Source organism: Chamaea fasciata, unplaced genomic scaffold, assembly GCF_029207755.1.
Source record: "Chamaea fasciata isolate MVZ Bird 193981 ecotype frontalis unplaced genomic scaffold, bChaFas1.0.hap1 SCAF_13, whole genome shotgun sequence".
NCBI lineage: Eukaryota > Metazoa > Chordata > Aves > Passeriformes > Sylviidae > Chamaea > Chamaea fasciata.
The window spans coordinates 1,982,415-2,001,712 of record NW_027094098.1 but is presented as its reverse complement, the minus strand read 5'-3'; the positions used below and the strand labels follow the sequence as shown (position 1 = coordinate 2,001,712).

The 19,298-nt window shown below is 48.5% G+C and overlaps 1 protein-coding gene across 1 annotated transcript in view; it reads left to right on the top strand.

The window, feature by feature from the left end:
• RNF123 (ring finger protein 123) overlaps window positions 1-19,298 on the top strand; it is a 47,444-nt gene that overhangs the window by 1,788 nt on the left and 26,358 nt on the right. The window contains exons 2-26 of the mRNA XM_066195045.1: window positions 489-682; window positions 1,707-1,791; window positions 3,791-3,870; window positions 4,656-4,753; window positions 5,915-5,969; window positions 6,297-6,382; window positions 7,120-7,206; window positions 7,699-7,766; window positions 8,623-8,748; window positions 9,443-9,557; window positions 10,359-10,463; window positions 10,594-10,719; window positions 11,883-11,975; window positions 12,189-12,262; window positions 12,689-12,806; window positions 13,297-13,396; window positions 13,841-13,902; window positions 13,992-14,063; window positions 14,737-14,857; window positions 15,641-15,742; window positions 16,922-17,028; window positions 17,535-17,733; window positions 18,339-18,484; window positions 18,672-18,755; window positions 19,064-19,171. Coding sequence (XP_066051142.1) covers window positions 601-682; window positions 1,707-1,791; window positions 3,791-3,870; window positions 4,656-4,753; window positions 5,915-5,969; window positions 6,297-6,382; window positions 7,120-7,206; window positions 7,699-7,766; window positions 8,623-8,748; window positions 9,443-9,557; window positions 10,359-10,463; window positions 10,594-10,719; window positions 11,883-11,975; window positions 12,189-12,262; window positions 12,689-12,806; window positions 13,297-13,396; window positions 13,841-13,902; window positions 13,992-14,063; window positions 14,737-14,857; window positions 15,641-15,742; window positions 16,922-17,028; window positions 17,535-17,733; window positions 18,339-18,484; window positions 18,672-18,755; window positions 19,064-19,171 — 2,499 coding nt within the window. The 5' untranslated portion in view covers window positions 489-600. The remainder of the gene's footprint in view (window positions 1-488; window positions 683-1,706; window positions 1,792-3,790; window positions 3,871-4,655; window positions 4,754-5,914; window positions 5,970-6,296; window positions 6,383-7,119; window positions 7,207-7,698; window positions 7,767-8,622; window positions 8,749-9,442; window positions 9,558-10,358; window positions 10,464-10,593; window positions 10,720-11,882; window positions 11,976-12,188; window positions 12,263-12,688; window positions 12,807-13,296; window positions 13,397-13,840; window positions 13,903-13,991; window positions 14,064-14,736; window positions 14,858-15,640; window positions 15,743-16,921; window positions 17,029-17,534; window positions 17,734-18,338; window positions 18,485-18,671; window positions 18,756-19,063; window positions 19,172-19,298) is intronic.

Here is a 19,298-nt window from a genome sequence, read left to right as displayed (position 1 = left end):
CTGTTGTAGCCCACTCCATCTGCATTTGTCTCATTCCTTCTTCCTCTCTCTTTGTTTTGGGTAGTGGAATAATCTAAACACCTGTTAAAGAGAAGATTAACCAGGCGCATGTTGCTGTGCTAAGGAATACAGGGTGGGAGAGAAAGGCAGAAGCATTTGTCAGGACATGAGCAGCAGTGCAGCGCGGTTTGCAGTTTCGGCAGTGTTTGGCAGTGGTGCTGGCTCAGTGCTTCTGGCCCAGACTTGGTGTGAAGGCTGCCTCTGTTTCTGGCTTGGTCATGCCTGTGCCTTTGTTTGGAGTGGGGTTTGTGTGGCTGTCTGGAGTGTGGCTTAATGGCTCGTCTGCTCTGGGAAGGTTTTGAGCTGTTGGACAACAGTGGGACTGAGAGCAGGGTCAGCAGTTAGCTGGTTTGGGGCTCTTGTGTTATGTCATTAGGACATGCAAGGACTGTGGCTATTTTTTGGCTTATCCCTGTTGTTTAATTCAGGTAAACGAACCTCCAAGAACAGGAGAAGTCTAAAGGCAGCATCCTCCCCAGAAGGTTCTGTTCTAGGCATCTGCCCATCTTATGTCTGCTCTGGAAGTGGTGCCTGTGAAGAATGACGTCAAGAGGTGCTGGGACTGCTTTCTCAAGGAAGAATTACAGGCTGACCACTGAGCCAGAGAAGTCCAAGGTCACAGGTAGGGGCCTGTACATGCCTTGTGAAAACAGGAGCCCTGTGGATCCAGGGCGCATCCCTTGCCTTGAGATCAGCTGGCTTCCAGTTGCAGCTACCTTGGTAGTGTGAGGTGTAGGGGGGCTGAAACTGAGTAAATCCTTAAAGTGAGATGAGATTTTGGATGGGACATTCCTGCAGTACTAATGACTCCAGAAACTCATGTCACAGAGCCTTTTCTTTGGCACACAACCCTGCCTCATAAGGCTGAAGAACATTTTGTTGCCTGCCTGCCATCTGATTTGAGACTCATCTGATGCAGGAATTTCTCCTTCCAGGATGAGCAGCTTGTCAAACTCTCAAATTAATCCTTTTCTGAGAAATTCTGCTACCTGCCAGGCAGTCTGTTTATTTTCTTGGCGTCACCAGTCTAGCACAAGTGTGCTTATGAGGCCACAAATCTGGCATTTGAGGGCACTGTTGCACTCAGAAACAAGGAATGCTGCATCAGTGTGACACTAAGGGCTGTTTAGTGAAGGTGAGGCACACGTCATTAAGGAGGGTTACACGAGGTGAACTGCACCTGCAGCCTTTCCATCTCAGCATCTTTTATGTGGTTAAGAGACATCCTGAAAATGAGTAGGACATCAGGAATTGCGGTAGCGTTAAGATTTTTTTTAAAAAATAAAATTGGATTCCTACTTTCAGCTTTTGGAGTTACTTTATCAGGAAATAGCACAGCAGGATTCCTGAGGATGCACTTCCACCTGTGTGAAGCGATTTGTGGGCTTCCGGTTGCTATGGCAGAGCAGCTCAAATTGGAAGGAACCTTTTTTTGGGGCGATGCACCCAGTAATGCTGGACTCTGGTTCTGCTAAGTGAGGCCAGTAAGGTGATGAATGACTGCTTGAAGCTGCATTTTCTGCTCTGTTGATCAGCAAACATGAACATAATTTACCCATAGTTACCAGTTTCTTGCTTTTACATGAAATTCATGTTCTAGTTCACCCTGGACTCTCTAAGCTTATTTCCTTTTTGTTTTTCCCAAGGGATCGTGAACAGCAGGCTGCTGAATGATTATCTGCACCGAGTCTTTACCAGTGCTGATGGGAACCAGCCTGCGGCTGCTTACAGGTATCAGACTTCTCACTGCCCAGGTGGCAGGTGATGCCACCTCCAGATAAACAGCACTGTGTGAAAGGAAAGATCTTTTAGTACCACGTAGTGATCTTTGTTAAAAGCACAGCAGCTCCATGTTACAGAAACAACTCTGAGATCTGCTCTTTTAATGGGCTTTGCAAACTGCAGGGCTTGTGGGAAGGATTCTTTTTTGTGTGAAAAATCCCATCTACAACATCAGTAGGCAATATTTTTTAAGTAAGTAGGCATTCACCTGCTTGTTCCTGTTCTCCCTTTGCTTGTAAGTGCAAAATGCACAGGTTTCAGGTGAAGGAATTAAAAATAAGTTGTTAGTGCCTTGTAACATAAAGGCAAGACTGTTACTGATCCGTGCAATACCATAAATTTTTCAGGCTGTGGAACTGTTGGTACTTTTATTAAGAGTCAGAAGAGGAAGAGAAACACAGAATTCCTGTTTAGTGACTGCTTTTCTCCTATTTATTTTCGATTCTCCTTCATCTTTTATCCCAGAAACTTGTAGTGTTGGATGACGAGAGTTCCTCTTGCATCTCTTTTGCCGGAGGCAAGTCAGACAGGTTCAGGGCGGGTAGGAGTGTGGCAGAGTGAGGCAGGCCTGTGGCTCCTGCTGGTTGGCAGTGCTGCAGCGTGGCTGGGGTCACATTCCACGGGCTATACTTAGGGCTGCCAGCTCCAACATGAGCTCAGAGCTGCTATAAATAGTTCTTGGCCCTCTGGCTCTTGGTGAGCCGGGTTGATGGTGCGGGGGGAGGCAAAGTGGGTCATGTTACTTTACCACAAGCTCTCCTGCCAGCAAGCCTTGGAGCAGTCCATCTGCCTGAGCATTCTGGTTTTCACCATTTCTGATTTCTTTGTCTGGAGATTAATGACTTGAATGCACAGAACTGGTAGTTTGTTGGACTGGTCTCTCTCTTTTTTTCCTGCCTTCCACTCTTTTTCCCGGGACTTGGCTACTTGGTAGAAAGCCCAGTAGCAATCAAAAAGGTCTTGGAAATAACATTTGCCATATGAGAGCAACTTTTATGGTATGACATCTTGCCTCCAGAGGCCTGAATTCTTCGTAGAGGAGCTCACTGCAGACATCTCTCTGCCTGTCTCATGCTCTTCCACTCTCCTTCCCTGAACTCCTCCTTCATGCCAGTGCTGATTAAGCAGCTTTGCTGAAGCCACCCTTCTCATGCCAACCAAAACTGATTCTTTGATTTCGCTTCTGTGCATCTTCACATCCATCAGGCTTTCACAATGTCTCTCACCAGTCTTAGGGAAATCCCTAGTCCTGGAGAAGTGAGAAATTGTTTCCCAGATGGCTTTTGAAATGGGAATCAGGAATAGGAACAACTAGTGGTTCTCACAGTAGAAGGAGGTTCTTGTGCAAGGATCAGCTAAGTAAACTATCCTTGAAAGGAGAGAATCAAGGAAGGGCAGTAAGTTCTCTAGAACAATGACCCAAAGGGGATGCATGAGAGAATTTTCAGTGTGAAAACAAAATGGTTTTAGCTGTTTTCACAGAGAGAAGATGCTGGACTAGCCTGACCTTTGTCTGAACTGCTGCAGCTGCTGCTGTGGTCCCCTCTCTTCTTTTGTATTGCAAAATACTTTGGGGGAAAAATGAATCCTGACTTAGGCCATGTTTGCATGATGCTGACTGCAGCAAAGTCGTGTCCATAGTTATTGGTAGTACAGCTGGTTTCTTGCTGCCTTGTACCACAGTTTTCTCACTGCCTCAAAACACTTCTGAGCAGACTGAAGACTAAGAATCTTTGTTAACTTCTTGGCTTGTTTGTGCCGTGTTTGGTCCTTCCTTCATTCATTGCCCTGACACGATGGGCAGCAAATTCCTTAGATTCATGACATGAAACAGATCTACAGAACTTCATGGTTCGTGTCTCAGCACAGGACATGTGTCTGGGCTGCAACTCTTATAAACTGGAGACAAAGGGTTTTTTTAAGAAAAAACGGTGTGTTTATTCCCTAGGAAGCACCTGACGTTCCAGAACCTGCAGGAGCACCTTGAGCGATTGCTGGCAGAAGAGAATGGCACTGAAGACAGCAGAGGTAGGAGATACTGCCTGTCCAATTTGTGCTTCTTGCTTGTGCTGCTTAATTGAGAAGGACAAGTTGTATCATGAAAGGCATTTCCTTGAGTGTGCACTGTTCTGCCTCCCTGCGCGCTAATTTGTTGTGCCTTTAAATCCTGCCTGTGAGGGGCTCATCAACCAGCCCTGCAGCAGGTTTGTTTGCAGATGGAGGCATATTTTCAGGCTAAAATGTCTGGAAAAGCAGTGTGGGGGCAAATATTGGTGGTATTTTACTGATAATGATATTCAGAGCCATTGCTTTGACCAGGAGTGTGCAGTGCTGTCGTCAGTGGGAGATGCAGAGGCTTGTTGACTATTTTTACATGGTCTCCACTGCAGGTATTCATTTTGGGCCTCAGGCTGTACCCTGTGTTCTTACTAGCATCGTTTCTCTGAATTAATCAGGATGTGGCAAGATGCAACCTGGCTGCCCTCCTAGGAAGGCGAATTTTTCTTGCTGGCTGCAGTCAAAGTGTGACATATTGACCAAACAGAGTTTAGCCTTTGAATTTTGTCAAAGTAAAATTTTCAGGAAAATTGAATGTGTCCTGAATGCTGTGTAGCTGAGTTGCTGTGAAGACTTTCTTTTAAATCTCTCCTTTTCTGAGGTTCTCAGAGTGTAACATAGGCAACACTATCTTAATCTTCCTCCCCTGCAGCAGAATCCAGGTGCTGTCGCAGTCTGGCTGGAAGCACCCAGTGGGTGAACTGTTAAATTGTGCACGGCTCTCCCCAACAGGTTTTCTGCAACTCTTGTTTCAGATCAAGCAGCAGAGGGTCGGCTCGGGCCCTCCACTGTGGTGTTGGACCACACAAGCGGCTTTGAGGGGCTCCTGCTGGTTGATGATGACTTACTTGGGGTGAGTGTGTTGCTGGACACAGCAGAAAATGGTCTTGTGGGACTAAAAGCACTTGGGGCTTCTTGGTTTGTTCTTTGTAGTTGATCCCTTGTCAGTGGCTTTGTAGTGTGTGTAAGTGGAGTCTGCCCTGAAAGCTGCAGGATCCTGGAGGAAATGAGCTCTCCTGGGAAAAAATCTAGCAGTACCACTAAGTCTGAGTGGGGCTGTGAGGAAGTGAAAGGGTTACCCTGGCCCAGGGGCTCACTTGGCTAAGCAGCCAGCTTTCTTGTCCCTCCCTCCAGCAGGCTGCCTCTTCCTTCCTTCTGGTCTTCTTAAAAGGCTAGAAAGAGGCTAAAGCTGAGGTTTTCCTTACTCCTTTGTTTCCACTAATTACCTGCTTGCTCCTTAGCTGATCCCTGTGCAAAAAGTCAACTGAAAGAATCCACTGGAATTTAACCCTTTCCTAATTCAGTAATTTCTGCACTCCTTTCACTCCTTCACCAAGGAAGCACATCCCCTGCTCTTGAGCTGACTCCCTCCTTAATCTGTGCCTGCTTTTTAGCATCTAACAAATCAGGCTTCCCTGGTCTCCCCTTTCCCTTTAACCACCTGCTGTAGTTTACTTTGGCTATACCTAGAATTGACCCACAGAATGGATTGGACTGGCTTGTCTGTGAATTCCTTGTTCCTACTTTCATTTCCTCTTCATGGTCTGTCCCAAGATGGCAAGAGTCAGGATTTAACATGGTTCAGTTTCTGGGCAGCATGTTACCTGCCAATCCTGGCCTTTAGCCTGGACACCTTGAATCTATAATTTTGTTCTAACTTACCCAGCATTCATACATCTTTCCCATATCATAATCACTTTTGTATACAATTTCGTGCCAGTTCACTGGGAACCTGTCAGCATGTTGCCCTTGTACTGCTACCATGCTGGCTGCTTCACTGGGGTTTATCAAGCACAGATGAGCTGTGGGAGGGACCTGAATGTTTCCCTGGGGCCAGTTGACTCCAAGTACAGCTGCTGGGGTGGGGAAGATGTCTCTTCTTGTCCCTTTACTGACCTTCTGAATAGCTCTCCATCTTGCTTTGGTTTTGAGCGCTAGGACAGAGGGAATGGGAAGGACTGAACAAGGCTCTCTTTTTGTCTGACATTAAAATTTCTTTTGCTTGTTGGTCCAGGTGATTGGCCACAGTAACTTTGGGTCCATCAGGGCCACAACATGTGTGTATAAAGGTAAGGAGATAAACCAGTGCTGCTTTGAGAAAAGACCCTGGGAGGAGTGTATGGGGAGTTAGACAACTGGAGAGCTCAGGAAATCTCGAATATATTCCAGATCTTGACCACCCTCTTCCCCAGTGCATTCACTGAACTGTTCCAGGGAATGAGAAGGGTGGGGAATTGTGTGATGCCAGAGTAAAGGGGTGGGAGGGAAATCCTGGGGATGTCCTGAACCTCCTTTGTGTGCCATATGTATCTCTGTGGGAGCAGTGTCAGGTTCAGCTTCTCTAACAACAGGCCAGGGGACAAGAATTCACTGTGTGGCATCTCATTTTCTTTCAGGGAAATGGATTTATGAGGTGCTCATCTCTTCCCAGGGACTGATGCAGATTGGCTGGTGCACTCTCAACTGCAGATTTAATCAGGAGGTAGTATAACTACTCTGGGGGATGCTCCTCCATTGCTTTTTCAGTCGCTGTAGAGCATTGGTGCTGTGCCCTGCTGGCATTCACACCAGAAATGCCATACAGACACCCAAAATGCCAGGCCTGCTGTTTTAAGAGTCTTTATGAGACTCTCTGGTGTGCATCCACAGAATGGTGCACAGTGTGAAAGCCTGTGCTGGGTGTGTTGCTGTGCTCTTGCTGCACACAGAACTGCTACATATTGACTTTCAGCTGATATCTTTCCCAAAAAGTGTGTGTGTCTGCAGTGCTGGCAGCCTGTCCCTTGGGATGGGCCTCAGCATCTGGTGCTACAGGGGGTTTTTTGCCCAGGAGAGGGTGGGATGTCGTTTCATCTGGGTGGGATGTTTGGTGCTGGAAAGGGATATCAGCTGCAGAGTTTCACTAACTTGTCACTCTGCAGTATATGAGAGGGGAAGTGATGGACATCCCCAGGGGGCTGCTTTGAAAGAAATAGGAAGTGTTGGATGCCAGTACACTTTTTCTGACCCAAAAATAAGTAGGGAGTGGTGCATTTCTCTGAACCAAAGATCACAAGGCATTGGATTCATTCCTAGAGTGAGCACTTCTCCTAGGCAGAGCATGTGTGCTGCCAGCTGCTCTCCCTGTCTACTGGTCTCCCCCTTAAGGGTTCTCTTGCAATGAGAGGAGTCTTCTGTGCCTGATGTGGTCTAAGTCTCCTCTTGTATACTTTGGTGCAGGAAGGCGTTGGGGACACGCCAGATTCATACGCCTATGATGGAAACAGGGTGCGCAAGTGGAACGTGACTACTACAAACTATGGCAAAGTGAGTAGCTGTCCCCCAGGAATGGGATGGAGAGGAAGGAGGAGAAAGCAGGTGACTTCATCTGCTCACTGAGTTCTGCTGGGCCTTGTGAAGAGCCCTCAAGCCTTCCTCCCTGCTTCAGTCTGTGTGCCAGCACTTGTCTGTACTTTAGGGGTGCTGGATGTGCTGTCTGGGTGCTTTGTTTGGCAGCCACAGCAGACTGATTCCCAGCCTAATGCTGCTGTTGGTCCCTGGAAGGCTCTGGTTCTCTGTAGTACATCAGAGCATGGTGCATTGTTGGGCCAAATGTACGTTCCAGAGGGGAAAAAGATCCCAGTCAGGGGCTTAATGTGGGGCTTCCAGAAGTGCCTGGAAATTCTGTGAGCTGCTGGGAGAAAGAACTCTCTCTTCTTCAACCCTTCATCACAAGGGATTGGTTGGGTTGCAGTCTTTCTTGTGATGTGGGAATACCCTGGGTATACATGTTTAACCTCTTCTCTCCCTTCCCTGCAGTCCTGGGCAGCAGGAGACATCGTCAGCTGTCTGATAGACCTTGATGAGGGCACCATTGCTTTCTGCTTGTAAGCATCTTTGCCCCATTCCCTGACTGGTTTATGTCTGTGTGTAACAGAAAGTCTTCCTCACTGCTCAGCAGGTTGCTGAGCCCTATTTCTGCTTTCTCCCCTTTATGTTCCTTGGTAGTTCCAGCCTTTGTTTTTCTGCCTTGTGTTCAGAAACCATCTGAATGGGTTGTTGGGTCTCAGTTCAGTTCAGCTGAAAACATTTGGAAGAAAGAAGTTCAAGATACAAAGTCTTCGTAAAGTTTGCCAGGATTTTAGAGGGAAGGGCATCTCTTGTGATGCTTAATGCCACACTTGGCTTTAATTGATTGCTTTTGTGGTCAGTGAAGACCTTGCCTGTCCTAAATTCACAAGGAGCTGTGGAAAGGGTGATAAATCTCCGGTTTCCAGCTCCCATGCACAATGAGAATTGTTCTCTGGCCCTGGCTTGCAACAAGTCAGTTGCAGTTAAGAACTGCTAGATGGTCCGTGTCATCTTTTATGGAGGAATAGATTGAAAGAATTATCCTTGATTGCCTCCAACATCAAATAGATGAGGCCAAAAAATCATGTGCTTTAAAATGTCCTGCTGCTTTAATTATCTCACAGATTTGGGTTGCCCTGGAAGCTGAGTGGGGTCTGCATGTTGTGTAGACTCGAGTGCCTTCCCATGCTCATATGAAAATGGGAGTGCCCCTGTGCTTCCTGTGTTACTGTTACTCAGCAGAGCTGTGACATTTGCATGTGTGCCAGGTTAAGAATGACAGGAGGTACGACTGACTGCGTGTCCGTGTTGGCAAGTTGATATCTGTATTGCCCAGCTGACCTCAGACCCCTCCTGCTGTGAATAAAACCTTGTGGGTTTTCCTTCTTTCAGGAATGGCATATCTCTGGGAACTGCCTTTGATAACATCACGAGGGGGGCTGGAATGGCTTATTTCCCTGCCATCAGCCTCTCCTTCAAAGAGTCTGTTGCTTTTAACTTCGGAAGCCGTCCACTCCGATATCCTTTAGGTGTGGGGAGAAGAGGTCTGAAGGGAGAAGAGCCTGTCGTGAGATCATCTTTGGAAGCTGTAGAATATACACACCTGACTGCAGTTCACTTTCTGCTGTCAGCACTTGTGTGCAGAGCTGAGTCAGGGAGAGAAGAGCCAAATGCTTCCTTAGCTGAAGCAGAACTCAAGGACACAGACAAAAGTTTCTGAAACGAGAGTTGCTTTTAGCTCTGAGTCAGCAGCTGCTGCTACACCTGGGGGCTGCCTGCTCCCAGACCCTCAGATCCTGCAAAATTCTCACTGCAGTTTTGGAAACCCTGATGGTGCTGTGCTGCTGAGCCTTTTGGTCACTCATCTCTTTCACCTCCCAGCCTTATGGGACCTCTGAGATGGTATTAATGTTGCCTATTGCTGTGTGAATGCTGAACCCTCAAGCTCCTGTCAGAGCAGTCCTGGCTGTGCCTGTTGATGGCTGTAGTGGGAGCTCCAGCTGGTCTTTCTGATAAAAAAGGTATTTCACCCCAAGCAGAAGTGAAATGCTTTCTGCTTGCAGTATTGGGGAAGTGGAGATAAGAGCTTGTGGCTTATCATCCATGTAGAAGGTACTGTAGTTTGAAGTAAAAGCAGACAGTCTCTTTTCCTTGCACAGACAAAAGAAGTCCCAAAAGGATCAGATTACATTTTCCCTTAACACTTCCCTACTTATCCAGTGGATGGTTACCGGCCCTTGCAAGATCCTCCTGTGGCAGACCTGTTGAAGGCTCGGAAGCTGTTAGGCTACCTGAAGAATGTGATCCATATTGGAATAGATGTGACGGTAGGCTGGCATCTCTGGGTGGATCTGAGGGGCACCATGCTGGGAAATGTGGTTCTGCTCTCCCTGGCACATGCTGCCAGCTCAGATGTTTCCATACACCCGAGAGTCTAAATGCTTGCATGGGGCATGCGTGTCCCTGGAGCTCTCTGGCTTGTAAAATGGGCTTCCTGGTAGTTCCAGGACTTAATTTAAATCATACTGGGCTTTGTTGTTCTCAGTCCTATGAAGTTTCATTGCCAGTATTCAAGAAGTGATGTTTGTCAGGGTCACAACTGCTGGATTTGATTTTGTACCCTTGAAATCAGTTTGTTCATATCCTAAGCTTTTTTCTGGTGTTCAGTAATGGGATGAAATTCTGGCAGGTCTGCCCTGAGGATTGTTTTGGCTGTGGCACTGTTTGCTGGAAACACTGTTTTCCACTAGGGTGAGAAATGATGCCCAAAGCATAGGGAATGCCATATGCTACGATCTTGGCTTGAATGGAGGCCTGCTTTGCTAGTTGTCCTCCTCTGTAGGTGTTCCCATTTACAAATTATCATGTAAACTTGTTTTCTTAGAAAACCATTGTCAAAGTGCCTGCTTGATAATGGTTGATAATGACGCCTGGACTGTAGTACAGCTTTCCAGAGGAATAAGCCTGGCTTCTTTGGCATTCTAAATTCCTGTGTTCAAGGGTTTTAGTGCAGTCAGGCATGGGACAGCAACAGTGGCTGCTCCAGGCATGCGGTTCATTCAGTTGTTGGTGTACAGGTGGATTGGGCTGGATCCAAGCCATGTGTTTTTCTGGGTTTGTCATTGCAGGAGGGGAAGCTGGTGGAGAAAGACACATCCATGTGGCAGCTGCAGGGAGAACCCACAGTGTTGATTACATTAGCTCACATCTTCAATTATTTCTCCCCTCTTATGGTGAGTTTTGCCTGCCCATTGCCAGGTTCTGTAGTGCTTGTTACTGCTCTTGCAAGGCAAAGTAATCCCCAGCTTTTTCTGGGAAGTGACTGTGCCATGGAGGAATGTTGACCTGGCTCTCTGTCTGCAGTGCAAGGTGTACCTGGTGGAAGATGTCCTCATGACCTTCCTGTTGAGCATCCTTGAGCGAGGAGGGGCAGTGGAGGCCCACCCCCTTATTCAGCAGCTGCTGGATCTCATGTGGCTTCTTATGGAGGTGAGTTGCTAGGGTGCTGGTTCCTCCCTAGGGATCCCAGGGAGACCCTGGGAGGTGCTGAGGACAGGAACCTTCCCTACAAAATGCTGGTAGTGCTCAGTGTCTTTCTCTTCTTTTTTCTTTGTGGTAGACCACCCTCTCAATTAGCTCATCTGGCTGCTGCTGCACACCCAGGCACTGAGGGTTGAATGCAGACACTGATGAGTTAACCAGGCATTTCTAAGCTTCTCCTACTGCTAAAGGAACAGATGATGGTGAATAACTTCCTGCTTCTGGAAACATCAGATTTATCAATAAGAATAGTCTTCTGATTGTTATTAATGTGTATTTGACTGTGGAGGTCTTAAGTGCTGCCATGTGTTGAAGAGATCAATCAAAGTGTGTGGGACTGGGGTAGAAGTGTGCAGTGCACTCTCACTATCTCCAGGACTGCTGGAGAAAAGCCTCCAACTTCCCTTCCTGTCCATGCTGGATGAGCTTACTCCTTCCTGGGACACATGTTTGAGGCAGCTGGGAAGCTGCTGCTGCTGCTGGAGTGCTTGGGTGGTTGCACAGAGCCAGTCACTGCCAGGGATTTGCCTGGAGACAACACGTCTGCCCTTTGGAGTAACAGTTAACAGATGTGGGCACTGGCCCAGCCAGCTGCCATGAGAAGCTTTATGGAAAAATGTCATGACTCTTTCAGGCCCACCATCTTGGCAGTGAAATTGGACCCTCTGGTAGGACTACTGTGGTTGTGGAAGAGTTGGCTCTCATCCTGCTGGTTGGCTATGAGTTGTATTCAAGCAGATAACTCTTCTCTCATCGCATTTACCCAAGACTTACTTCTTTCTGTTCTGGGTTGGTTCTGCCAACACCGTGTCTTGGGTAGAGTCGGGGAATAAGAGAACTGGTGACTGCCCAACAAATAGGGCCTGGGCCTTTGGCTTTTTGTAGGTGACTTTTGGGTTAGACTTTCTGCAGAAACTTGTTTCCCTGTAGCAAAGCACTGGCACCAGCGTCTGCTTGCACTCTCTGCTGTGGAGTCAGAGGGACACTATGGGTTCAGAGCACCTGCTTTTTCAGTTCATAAATGAATGCTTCCTTCCAAGGTCTCACTCTGGGAGCTATAGCTGTTCCCCACTCCTTGCTGTTGTTCTTCAATGTATTTCTTATTTTCTCAGGAGTATGAAGTGCATGAGTGCCTCAAGCAGCTACTGATGTCCCTGCTGCGGGCTTACAGGTTCTCCCCCATCATCCCAGACCTGGGATTACAAGTGAGTATGCACTTCAGGAATCTGAGTATGCACTTCTGAATCCCCAGGAATCTGTGACTAGCCAGCTTCTGTTATGTCCCCTTGTCCAAAGGTACATGATGTTTTGGATTCTGTAGTTGTTTCATCCAAAGATGGCAGTTTCCTCGCGCTGTAGCTGTTAGAGAGTTGTATGTTCTGCAGATGGAGTCACTTTTGCTTCTCCTGTTTTCCTAGATCCACTACCTCCGGCTCACCATTGCAGTCTTGAAGCATGAGAAATCTAGGAAATACCTACTCAGCAATGTTCTGTATCCTTTGTGCCTCCTCCTGTCTCAGTTTTCCCTCAATAATGCAGCCAAGGACACTTCAAGGACCTGTAGGCCCAGGGAAACAGAAGCCACTCTGTCTTGAGAGGTCATTTCTCAGGTCTCCTCTGCCTGAGACCATTCCCTACAAAGTCCTGCTTTGAGGGGAGGGAGCAGTGTTATATAGTTCACATCCTAGTAACACACAGTAGCTCATTTCTACCTGACTGACCTCTAATATCCCTAGAGCAAAACCACTTTCAGAGCAGTCCAGCTCTATGGTACCATTTGATAGCTGTATGTAGCTTCTCCAGAGGCCCCTGGATCTTGCAGTGGTAGTTTGGAAAGGAGTCTCTCACTACAGCTCTGGAGACATGCACTGTCCCTTTTCCCGTTGTAGCTTCTGTGCTTGCTTTAACTCCAGTACAGCTTCGACGTGCTTCGTTCTGTTGTGTTCTTCTACATCAAGAGCCCGCTGCGTGTGGAGGAGGCAGGTTTGCAGGAGCTCATTCCCACCACGTGGTGGCCAAACCGCTTCACCAAGGAGGTGAGTACAGGCACCTCCACCGAGGAGGCTGAGGAAATGGTGTTGCCTGCCATTTGCATCTTTTTCTGGCTGAGGAAGTTGAATGTTCCCTGTTTCCAGCTGTTTTAGCACTGGTGGGTCCTGCAGAGCTATATGAGAGCTGTAGTTTCTCCATTCCCTTGTCACCTTTTTTGGCATACATAGTATATTTGAGGTATGATGCTCAGACAGGAGAGGGGGAACAGTTTTCTGTGGCAACAGATTTGGAAGGGAACCTCCCAATATTTAAAGGATTACTAGGTTGACTGGGGTGTCCTTGAAAGATCTCCTGCCCTTATTCATTACAAGGCTGAAGGAGACCTGTTTAGGTGTGCTGCCGGCTGCAGTCACACACTGGCTCATTGTTTCAGGGAGTTTGTTCTCTCCATTTCACATTGTTTAAGGGAGTTTCTGGCAAAACATTTTTCCTGTGCAGTGGTCTCCTACTAAACAGCGTCTGTCCCCCAACCAGGGCAAGGAGAGTAAGGATGTGAAGGAGGAGAGTGCTGAGGAGAGATTGAGGCGTCGGGCATATGAAAGAGGCTGCCAGCGGCTCAAGAAACGCATTGAAGGTTTGTGAGAAAGGAGGGAAGTTGCCAAGATCCCACACCGTTTGTTCAGCCCTGATCTGTTTCCAAATCCCATTCACTACCTGAAGTACAGCTGTGTTCCTGCCAGGACAGGCTGTGGTGCAGAGGTGGAGGCCAGCCATGCTCTGTTCTGATGGCATAGTATATGGAGTGCTGGGACCCCAGTGCACAGACCTGCAGCCTCCCATCATGGGACAGGAGCAAACCTATACTTTTTTTTTTTTTTCAGCTATGGATGAATTTGTTGCTAGGTGGTGGAGGAGAAAATTCTCAGTGGTGGAATTAGCCTTCTGCTGTCACTGATTCTTCCTGGCCCCCTGTGCTGGGAAGGTGTCCTTTCTCCCGGGGACAGGGTGCTGCAGTTGGAGTTGGGTAGTTGCTCTCCAGTGCTTGTTTTCTGATGGCAGATGTGTGTCCCCCTTTTAGTGGTGGAAGGTCTCCAGGTTCAGATCCTGAAGTTGCTGCTGAACAACAAGGACAGAGGAGGGGTAAGCACTCTATGGGTCTTTCATGACAATATCTTCATGTGATGTGCTTTGTAAGTCTTAGATTTACCACCTGGTTTTCCTTCTGCCAGGGGGAAGCCTCCAGATATATCTTCCTAAACAAATTCCGCAAGTTTCTTCAGGAAAATGCTAGCAACAGAGGGGTAAGTCAGAGGGCCAGCCTTCCTACAAACCTGACCCTGAGGGTTCTCTGCATCTTCATGCTGAGAACTCTGCCCTTCTGGCTGGGCTGCTTCCAGCAATTGATCCACTGAGGTCTAGATATGGCAGGGAGTGAGGAGGGGGAGATCTGAGGCTAGAAACCAGGCAAATTAGATGAGTCCTGTGCAGTGATTCATGGGAAAGTGGTCCTTGGGAAGTCTTAGGCAGAAGCTGAATATCCTCCTAAAGCCCCTCAGAGAGTGTGGCTGTGGAGTGCTCTGCCACAGTGGGGCTGCTGGCTTTGGCATCCTCCTCACTGCCTGGGGGAGGACTTTTCCCCTGGCCCTGGGTCAGGCTGTTGGCCTGAAGCGTTGGGAGGCAGGCATCTGCTGCTGTAGGAAACCCTTTCTTCACCTGCATCCCTGTTTTCATCATCAGCCACATCTTTCATGGTGGGGTGTGTTATCCCTCATCCTCTGTCAGGGGTCTGTCCCAAAACTTCCTGGAGGTGGAAACTGCTGCCCACCATCAGGTCTGGGCTCTCCGTCAGAGCTGTAAGCTAGAGATGCTAGCGCGGCTGAGCACACAAAACTTTCTGCCTGTTTCATGTAGCCGTTTGGACTGAGGTGCACTTTCACACCTGCCCTGATGCTGGACTCTCGATTCTTGCCCTAGAACTTGACTGTGTTGTGCCCACCGGAGTACATGGTGTGCTTCCTGCACCGGCTCATCGCTGCCCTGCGCTACTTCTGGGATGGCCACAAAGCCAAGACCCCAGCTGCCCTGAGCAGTGAAGGTGAGGCCTGGGGGAGAGTCTTTGCAACCTTTTCTGTGGTTAGGACAAGGTTTGCCTCTTGGCAGTGCTTTCCAGGATGTTGGAAATTTTATATCTCTAATGAGTGCTTGAGCGTTCTGTCACCCTGGGAAGCTTCTGTGTGCAGATCTATTCCAGTTAACATCCAGATCTGAGACTTGCAAAAGGACACCTGTACTGTTTACTATTCCCCTTTCTGCTCTGGAGCAGAGACCACTATTGACTGTGGATGTGTGGAAGGGCAGCTCAGTGATCCCTTAGTCAGAGTTTTGGGGAAGATATTTTTCTGATTTTGGAGTTCCTGAACTGTTGAATTAAGGGGAAACTAAATCAGTGCCAGTTGCTTTCCCACCCTTAGACCCCACTGGCATTCCCTTTTCTTACTTTAGGCTGACCTTTTCTCTAGACTCAATGAGTGCCTTACTATCCCTGTGGGACTAAGTGGCAGAGCTGGAGTAGCTGAGTGGAGAGCTGCCAAGTGTTCTGATGATCCAGTTTACCCCGGTGACTGTGGTTGCAGGGAGGAAGTGCTGGCAGTCTAGTTGATGGCTATTGGTTTCTCCTGTTTCTGCATGAATCTAAAGCTTGCTCCATTGTGGAAGTCACCTCTGCCTTAATGGCCTGTGCTTTTATTGCAACAAAAGTTGTCCCTAAATGTTAGTCCTAAATGTGGGTCCTGGGGTCATCTTTAGGAGCCCTTACATGACTTTCTGGATCCTGTGCATGGGACATGTGCAGAAAAACAAATGTCCTCCTCTGTTTTAGAGGCCTATGTCCCTCCTCAACTCTTCTATAATGGGAAGGTGGATTACTTTGACCTTCAGCGACTTGGAGGTCTTTTGTCTCACCTTAAGAAGACTCTGAAAGGTAAGTGCTTTCATTGCCAATACCTGAATCCAGGTCTTGGATGGAATTCATGCAAGACGTACCAGAGAGGGAGCTGTGGGTAATGATTTTTGGTTAAATTCAGGGAGGGGAGACTTGAATTTTAATGGGATTCAAATTATTCTGAGGAAGACACCCCACCTCTTAGGTGGTGTGTCCTTTAAATTAACAGTTTACTGTTTGTATCCCTGAATTGAGCATGTGGCAGTTGGAGGGAAGGGGATAGTCTGGGAATATCCTCTGGTGTGGTGCTCTTGCTGCACCACAGTCAAGGGCTGGGAGCTTTCTAAGCACTGACCATCAGCTGGGCTCTGCTGGGTATGAAGGATGCCCAGGATTTGCTTGGTGCACCACTCTGGGCAGGGAGGAGCAGCCCTGTTTATGTAGTGCAGCTGTGTGTGTGCAGCACAAACTCCTCTGGCACTAGGCTGCCAAAGCCTGCCTTGTGCGAGGGTTAGAAACCCCTTGCCATTCCCTTGGACTTGGTTTGTCTCTGGTTTCTGCTAATGTGGCACTTGCCTTTGGCTCAGGTGTCTCTTCTCCATCCCCAGTGTGTTTGCAAGATGAGGACAATTTTCTTTGTCTCATATTGTTCTCTGGCTGTTCAAAATTAGATTACTTAGCTTGAGAGCCTCTCAATCTCCTATGGTTTCTTACCAAGGTATCCTGGGCCAGCTTTAAAGACAGAGCTGTGGACTAAAGAACACATTCTTCAGGCTTTGTACAGTGTAAACCATCAGCATAGCCTTTCTCTGGGTGTCTCAGTCCTAATGACCTAGGAACGCATCATGGGACAGCATTGAAGAGCTGGATGCTTAAAAGATGGTCTCAGGCAGAGAGTTGCCATTCCCACGCCAGTCCAGTTTGGCCCTGATGGTTGTCTCCTGGTTCCTCAGTTTATCCTATTTGTAGCTGGTAGGATCAGGAGCAGAAATGGATCCTGAGAGGGCAGCAGCTGCTGCTGCTTGGTCTCTGTTCTTTTTGTAAAGGCAGATCTGTTCCATGTAAGGAAGCTTGGGACAGGTGAGCTTGTTCTGATAGAGCATCCAACTTTTCTGGCTGCTTCTCTACTGCTGAGAAGCAGGAAAGATGATGATCCTTCTTCATGGTAAGTGAAGAGTGACTCCTGCATTCGTGGCTGTATTGGTGTGCTCTGTGCAGATGACCTGGCTGCAAAAGCCAACATCCTGATTGACCCTGCGGAGCTGCAGGCAGTGACTATGGATGATCTTGATGAAGATGAAGAATCAGCAACATCAGCAGCACAGGTGAGTTGTGTTATTCACCTGCAGGGGCCCTGTTGCTGGGGCAGCAAGTTCAGCCTCTGGCTAGAAAGGCTTTGCTTTTCAGCAAGGCAGGGTTGGGCCAGTACTGTAATCAGTCCATGGGCTACCAGCTAAACAGCTGCACTTGGATGAGAGCCACCGGACATCAGCATGGTCTTGGGTGCACCAAGTTTGAGCAGCAAAATTTTCTGTGCCCTGCTCTCTCACTACCCACTGATCTGAATGTGCTGCCTCCCCTCCATGGCAGCTCTTGATGCTTGCATTTGGAAAGGTGCAAGGCAACTGTAGACAGAGCAGCTTCTTGCTGTGCAGGCCTGCTGTTTGTGCCTGGCATGTGCCCTTGGAGGAAGGACTTACCCATTTGCTACCCTGCCTACTCATCATCCAGTGGCCGCTGTGCATCTAAACCAACGTCCTTGCAGGGTCAAGGGGGGAACAGCAGGCAGCCAAACACAGCTGGAACTGTTTCTCCCTTCATTTCCTTCTAGTCCCAGCGTCCTTCTGCCGCCCTGGCCATTGGTGGAGCTCTTGCCAGGCCTGCCTGGCTCAGCTCCCCCACCCTGGGCCGGGCCAACCGGTTCCTGAGCACGGCCGCCGTCAGCCTGATGACCCCGCGGCGGCCCCTTGGCACCCTGGAGAAGATCAAAGTGCTCACGCTGCGCGTGGAGCAGCGCACGAGGGAGGATAGTGAGTAGTCCTGCTGTGTGCTGGCATGGCCCAGCTGGGCCCTGGTAGAATGACATCTTCCACCTCCCCAGAGGAATGCAATCTCCTTACTGCCAGCATTGCTTCTTCCCATTGCCAGGGTATGCTGACACCCAAAAGACCCCTTTGCCATCCTGAACATGACACTGGTGATGTTGTCACCCTCTGCATGTAAGGAGATGCTGTCTTGGTTCCTCCAAATGCAGTGAGACGTTGCAGGAAGGCAGTTCAGAGGCAGCTGTAGCCACACTTGCACCGAAGACAGACTAGCCAGAGGATGATGTGTGCAGCAGCAGCACTGTTGCTGTTTGAGTGGACCAGGCAGGGCTCTGAAGCATGTACAGGGCTTGAGGAAGTGGAATTTGCGTGACTTGGGTCAGTCTGGACAGATCTGATAGTTAGCCTGATGCAGGCCGCAAGATGAGAATGGTGTGGTAGTGTGGTATCTAGTGAATCCCATGGGCTGGGAAGAAGCTCCATGTTACAGAGGCACAGCAGGACTTTGGCTTCAGAGAGGAGCAGGCAGAAGCTAAGGTGCCAAATTTCCTTGCTAAGAATTTACTTCCTGTCCTGGGAATGCATTGCAGTTGAAGGCACCCATGGAAACGAGGGTCTCTTACTGGGCAGACCCCCAGAAGAGCCTGACCAGCCCATCACTGAGAATTCCCTCCTGGAAGTCCTGGATGGGATAGTGATGATGTACAACCTCAGTGTCCACCAGCAGCTTGGGAAGGTAAGTGGTCCATGCTGTGCAGGAATCCATTCCCCCAATGTCCGTGCTTCTACACCAACTCTGTTTTCTGATTATTTAGTGACTGTGTGTGCCCAGTCCTTCTGCTAACCTCCACTGGGGTTCTGATTGCATGCTTGTATGTTAAGGGAAAAAAACCAAACTTATTTATTGTTGAAAACTGCTTCAGATGGTTGGTGTGTCAGATGATGTGAATGAATATGCCATGGCACTGAAAGACACGGAGGAAAAAATCAGCCGCTGCCCAAAGAGGGTAAGTGTCTCTGGATTCCCAGTTTCTTTCTCTGGCAGAGCCTCAGTATCTGGCAGGGTGAAGTGCTCCTGCCCAATTGTACCAGCATCTGCGTCTGGCCTTCTGGGCTTCAGCTGAGACTAATACGTGCTTTTTATAGCACTGCTTCCCACTCCCTCCACAGAAAGGCTGTTGACCCCTTTCTCCCCTGCCAGTACTCCCTAGCTAGCCCCAAGGTGGTATATGCTCTTGCATTGTTCGTCCAGCACTCAAAAAGAATTCTATAAATGGCAGTGACATCTGCCCTCACATCTCTGCACTCTTTTCAGAGGAGAGACATCCATGAGGAACTTCTGAAGAGCCAAAAGGTCTTCTCTGAGAAGCTCAACCACCTGAGCCGGCGCCTCGCTTGGATAAATGTCACTATTTATTCAAAGGTGGGCAGGAGCATAACGTGAGCAGCTGAAAGGAGACTAGTGAGCCTCTGCATCTCTGCTGGTTGGCTCACGTATCACAGGTGTCATTTTCCCGGTGTTGAAGCAATGCCAATGGTCTCTGGGGCTG